The sequence below is a fragment of the Rhododendron vialii genome, chromosome 8a (genome assembly GCF_030253575.1).
Source record: "Rhododendron vialii isolate Sample 1 chromosome 8a, ASM3025357v1".
NCBI classification, from domain to species: Eukaryota; Viridiplantae; Streptophyta; class Magnoliopsida; order Ericales; family Ericaceae; genus Rhododendron; species Rhododendron vialii.
In genome coordinates this window covers 24,478,897-24,485,422 of record NC_080564.1, presented here as the reverse complement: position 1 = coordinate 24,485,422, position 6,526 = coordinate 24,478,897, and the positions used below count along the sequence as shown (strand labels likewise).

The 6,526-nt window shown below is 38.1% G+C and overlaps 1 protein-coding gene across 1 annotated transcript; it reads right to left on the bottom strand.

Annotated features, from left to right (window-relative positions):
- Positions 1-1,423: 1,423 nt before the first annotated feature.
- Positions 1,424-6,262, bottom strand: LOC131298065 (uncharacterized protein At5g01610-like). The gene is made up of 3 exons (XM_058323344.1): positions 5,890-6,262; positions 3,320-3,374; positions 1,424-1,931 (listed from the first exon to the last, which is right to left on the bottom strand). Exons 1-3 carry the CDS (start codon positions 5,989-5,991, stop codon positions 1,552-1,554), a joined length of 537 nt encoding a protein of 178 aa, XP_058179327.1. The 5' UTR covers positions 5,992-6,262; the 3' UTR covers positions 1,424-1,551.
- Between the last annotated feature and the right edge of the window lie 264 nt (positions 6,263-6,526).

The following is a 6,526-nucleotide window of genomic DNA, read 5'->3' as shown; positions in this document are numbered from 1 at the left end:
AATTTTGCAAAATTAGAAGCTATTCTACGAAGTCAAAGGAGCGATGAAGAGACCTTCACAAGTGGGTTTTAAATTGAAGAAGGGGAGAAGTTTTTAGTGGGGTTTTTTTCCCACATTCAATGGGGTTGAGAAGCGAGAAGGAATAGAGGAGAGAGATGACCAGTAGATCTAGAGGATACCAATCAAATAGGGATAAAATCAACTTATTTAGCTAAAAGTTAAGTGGAACTATGCCAGGAGGGAGAGAATTGTAAGTAAAACTAATTAACTTGGATTAAGTGTTGTTCTATTATCTCTTCTTTGCCAATAGGGAAGAGGGTATTATTCACCAACAAAATTGAACTCGCAGGAAGGGGAAAGAAAGGGAAATTCTATTTGAAGCCTAGAATTTACTTTATACAACCAATTAAAAAAATTAGATCCTGTAAGACAATAATGCCCCAATGTGTAAAGACAAGAATGTCCCAATGTGTTTTGGAGAGTATTTTCTGTTTTGTCACAAACTTCCCATCTGTATCATCATCTTTTGATTGCTACAACTCTCTCTCCTCCTCTATTCATCTATGAAATTCCCCCCTCCCCCCCCCCCCCCCCCCCCCCCATCCTACACTATAAACACTATTCTTCTACATTACAAATCACTCCCCTCTTCCATTTTTCATATCTTTCTCAATGGAAAACCAATTAATCGTGCCACAAACATGGTGGTTTGGGAGCCGATACCGTGCACAAAGAAGCCCATAAAAATTGACTTCAATTAGTATTTTCCGACATTATCAGATATCTAGTCCCAAAAATCATAACATTTGCATATAAGTCATAACACCAGTCTTGAACTCGTAACTTCTGAATGAATTAGAAGTACATTCATAAAATTAATTTTTATTTCATAACAGTTGTATGTTATGTTATGAGTTTTTATCTTGATGTGACAAACTTCCAATCAAACCTTGGTCATATCAAGCACCATTAAGAATTAAAATTGATTTTCATTGAAATATCTTGCAATTGAAAACATGTTGACCTTGTAGCTCAATTGAGTAATCCGTGAGAATATTGAATCTACCTAAGTTAGGGGTGGTAAGCCTTAGGCCGGGCCTTTCTTAGCTAAAAATACTACTTGCAAATCGTAACTTTAGCTCAAGTTAGGAAATTGGTTCGATATCACAAAATCCATCGCCATAATGATTTGCTACCTCAAGTAAATTCCATTAAGCCATTCTCATTGGAAAACCAACGAGAAACCATTCCTAGTGGATCGATCCTGGACTTCTCGAGTTACAATGCAACCGACTACATAAGCCCTACACTAAGGGATCGACAACCGGCCGGTGCTACCGAGTGACCGGTGGGACATTCAGAACTACAAGTCACAGTCGTAAGCACAAATGTACAAAGACTTTTTTTTTTATGGGAACAAATCTACAAAGACTTAGAAAGATTTCATATAACAACCAAAGAATGTACCAAAGAATAAGGTCATGCATACAACATTCTGTGAAGCACAAAACAGTAACCAACTACCAAAACATGAAAAAACATATATGATGATCAAAACTCTTCTACTTTGACAGCATTGCGAGCGATTTCATAAGCATCTTTAGGCCTCGATTTCTTTACACCCGCAATGAACAAAACTTTGTCAGACTTGTAGCTCTCGACGACCACACCAGTGACTTTAACCCATACAAGGGCCTTGGTCTTCATTCCTTCTATTCCGGTGAGCTTTCCCCTTGATAGTGTCCCCTTGACACGAGGAGCGTACCTTAAAATGGAAGAATCCTTGAAGCTGGCCTCACAGGGGGAGGGCGAGTACACAATGAGCTTGCCATTTACGGCGTCGAATTCGTAACATGTAATGTTTTGAGGGAAAAGGCCCGGAGGAAGGTTGTACTCGCGGAGGAGATCTGGCAACGCTTTTGATGGCTTGCCTATGAAAAACCAAGAAATTAATGCATAACCTTCCTACACCTGGTTACCATGCAGAGCAGAATCTATCGATTACTTCCAAGAAATTGCAATATAACAATTCGAAGTACGTGCGGATGCTATGTACGAAAGCAGTAACTATCACAGAAAATACTTTCCCAAATAACGGGAGTTTTTTTTTTCCACTCATCTACAAGCGCGCTCTATGTTGCTCATACTTTCACCATATACGTTGCCCAAATCAAAAGAGTCAAAGGGCTTCTATCCTCTTAGGGCACAAAGACAAATGAGGTATGATATGGTACAGGGACTTTAATACAGGTATGTGACGAATTGTTGGATTTATCATGTCAATGACAAGGGGACAATGCCGAATCTTTATATCTCCTAAACTTAATTCATTTCTTCACTAATAACAGGTAAACTGTGGTTTATGACGTGTTACGGTGCTTTGATAACTCAGGTGTCGACGGTGTTATGCACTGTTAAGTATTAAACTTGACTATTACTAGTAATATGTTTCCTGGGTGAGGTGTCCAACTAAAAAAGTAAGATGCGTATCTTATACCCTTACCCAAGCATGAGTATCCGAGACGGGTACTTCCTACATTTCCAAGAGTCATGTAACAGAGATACAGAGAAGAAGTGTAAGGGGGATAAAATGTGAGAAAGGAAAAGTATCAATTCAAAGGCATCTAACCTATATCCAAATAAGTTCGGTACCATTCACAGGTTAGCCAGTACCATTCACAGGTTAGCCAGATTTAGTTCTCTTTCGAAATTGGAGATGAGTCCAACTTTGCAGTCAGCAACTGCTAACTAATTCTTTCGTCTCTTTCTAAATATGTGCTTCTATGCTCCTAGTTCATTATCTTAGTTTTGTGCTGTAGAAGATATTAGACTTCTACAATGAAATCAAAATTTGGCTCATGCACACCCAGAGTGACCACATAAAATGAAGGGGTAAAAAAAATTAAGTGGGGGAATATAGCAGGAACATTCAAAGCACAATGCACAGTTTTGATTCCTACTTTTTGATAACTCGGGTGTCCGGGCCACCGTAAACGCATCTCGACTAATCTTGTAGGACCAATCCTAATGTCTACTAGCGAAGACCCCCCCGATTGAAGCCATGGCAACGCCCCGTATGGACTGGCCCCATAACAGAGTTTTTCTTCCTATTTAAGTGCCTTGTTGTACCCACCTCTCTGGAAAACCTCAAAAAACTAATCCTACAATGGAAAGACGCATTTATATTGTGAAATTTTGTGTAGGGATACAAATTTATCAGCCAACAGTTAAGCACTCATAAATCATACAAAAAGAAGCTAGCACATGAATTATTACCAGCTTCCAACAATAATTGTGTGGATTTAAATTAATTCTATACCTTTCAGCTTGTTGAATATCCATTTCGCTTTATCTTCAACAGTGCTTGAGAAGGTCTGAAACCGTGAACACACTCAATAGTTAGGACTAAAGAGTCAAAATAGTTGTTAAAGTTCATCAATGAGGACATGCCTGGCACATAATATTCGGTTTCCAACATAGCGATCATCAGCTTTACTCATAGCAATGTCTAGTTTGATAAACAATCGATCGATCAAAAAGTTGTAACAGAATGCTATATTGGGACTCATTTAGCAGTTATCTGATGATCTATTTCCAAGTCCTTTTTGACTTGTCCTAGTTTTCCTCTCTAAGAACTCTAATAAAATACATGCCACAGGAAAGAAGAGATGTATTTCAGGTTTTTACTAGCAATACAGGTTTTTCAAAGTTTGAAATCCACATTACAATTCTGAAAATGCATATAAGATTGAAGGCATAAAAAATAGCTGCAAGCGGACAATACAAGAACACCAAACTAGAACGTAGGGTTCTAAATATCGGCTGTTGGGTTTCCTATTGGACAATACATAAAACAAGTATATGCTCAAAAAGAAAGACCCCTGTAAGGGAAGTCATCAATTTGAAGGAGATGTACAGTACAACTAAGATCTTTCAGTTACGAGTTAATGCTAACTTAATGATGCCCCAAAAAGAATTCGATAAGGTCACTCGTTCTACTTAGGTGGAGCAATCCGAACTGGTTGACAAAATATAAAAGAGGACCTAACTACCATGGCCATACAACATGAAGCAAAATGCTAAATCACTTGTTGAAATTGAACTGATAGATATTGACTGAAGGCTCCACTTATTCGCCACAAAACTCGAAGAAAACGAAAAATCTTGAAATGTGAAACCACCCTCTGGATTGTTAAGAGTATGTGATCTCATATTGTTTGGGCAGAGAATGAATGATACTTCACATACAACTTTTCCATCTAATAGGCTAATGGCACAAGTTTTTGGGTTGAATCCAACGTTTCTACACTTACGTATTTGTGGTTCCCTGGAGGGCCAAATGGCGCATAAAACTTTTGAGTATATGATCAACGACATAAGCTCAAGCTTTTCTTTTGGATATGATCGGCCAACTTGTTGGGAAATTTCTGCTCCCACCCACAATATAGCACACAAAAGGGGAAATATCACACCACAAGAAAAGAAGGAACACGAGAATATACGTGGCTCGGCCTCAGTGCCTACTCCACGAGAGAGGGAGGGAGAGTAATCCGCTATAAAAATGAAGAGTACAATGGTGAGATACAAATACACTCCCGCTTGGTATTTTTCCCACACCCCTTTTCCTCAATGTTTTTCTATAACTCAAACCCACTCATAAGTTTTTCCTTTCACACACACATAGCACGCACAAATCCCATAAATAGACAGACATTTGCACTAAGCAAAAAAGGAGCACAAAAAAACTCTTGAGCAGCCGAGATGCTTCTGGAGCCCAACCACAAATGATCCTTGGAACAAAGCACAACCGGCTTACCACTCTAGAGAATTCCCTTGAGGCATTTAATTATCTCAGCCAACACCCAGCAAACCATCAATTTGTTTTTCTTTCTCTACAGCATTAAACTTGGGGAAAACCCCAACACAAGTGACATAAACTATAAACTTTCACACTGGACAAGAAGAAAATCTGAAATTTTTTGAAGCTATAGCCGGCAGGTAAAAGATAAAGATGAGAATTATATCAATCTCACGATCAACAACTTTCTTTCTCAGTTCCAACAGAAATAGATGGAACGAAAATGTAGGGAAAAAACAAAATGCAAATAATGGGAATTGAGATTCAATAATCTGGGGGACCACTCTAAGGGAGGAAAACACTTAGCTGAATCAGTCAATTTGGCTAATCTGATGAACACTGGAATGAAATGCAGCAACTAATTTATAATGGATCAGTAATTCCATGCAAATTGTGAGAAACAAAATGACCAAAAAAGCAGAAAACCCTATCAAATTCCAGATTTATTAAAGGGGTACGGAAGATATTTATCCAACGGGTTCTACCCGCAGTCTGCCATCCGCTCCAACTCTCAACTCTTGCTTTGCACTCTCAACTCTCGCTCTCGCGAATTTTAGTAGTTTGAATTGTTTTAGAAAGACGCTTTCCTCGCGCTCCGGCACGGGCATTATGTGACATAGGACGTCTACCCATTTTTTTCCTCTGATAAAATTTCAAAAAACACAGGAAAATTATAAAATAAAATAAGTCAGTCTAGGGAATACAGATTAATTATTTCCATCTCATCTGATTTCGACAAACTCAATCCAAAATCCCCTTTGTAATTTTTGTTTCCTGAATCCCTTCGATGTTTGGCAAATCAATTATACAGATCATGTTCTGGCATTGCAATACACACTCTGGATATACCAATTAAATGTCAATCACCATTCACCAATTGGGTTAGTTTCAATTTCAATCAAGCACATTCCATCAAAGCCAAGAAATAGACACGTATCTGTATATGAGTAGAGAGTAGTTATACATAAACATGTATATGAAGAGAGAGAGAGAGAGAGAGAGAGAGAGAGAGAGAGAGAGAGAGAGATTACAGAGAGGTCCTGGGTAATGTTGGAGATCTCTTGCTTGGCTTTGATGGAGGCCCAGAATGTACTAGCTTTGATGCTACCTACTTTTGTCAGAGCCTTCTCCATTTCTGCTTCTTCTGTCTCTCTCTCTCTCTCTCTCTCTCTCTCTCTCTCTCTCTTTCAACTCACACAAGACAGAGATAAGAGGGAAGATGGAGTTTCTCTTGCTGGAACTTCTCTTTCTCACACCTCTCCGTCTCTCTCTCTCTCTCTCTCTCTCTCTCTCTCTCTCTCTCTCTCTCTCTCATATGTGTCGATGTCAACAGCAATCCACTATCCAGTGCAAGCCAGATCAAGAAGAAATGGACTTGATTTTTCTCATCTTTTTAATATTCGCATTTTTTATTTTTTGTTCATGTAAGTTTTTATATTATTGGTTATTTAATAAAAGATTATATTTCCATTGATAACAATATAAATCAATCAAAAAAAAAAAAGCCTAATAGCCATGGAGATTTTTTTTTTTTTTGAACTGCAGCCACGGAGATGACTATGTTATTTTATTAATATATGAAAGAGCAAACTAATAAAAGAAGAATAAGGTAAATACATATGACAATATAAAAAAGAGCATGAATAGTGTCAAAGTGGCTACTTGTTA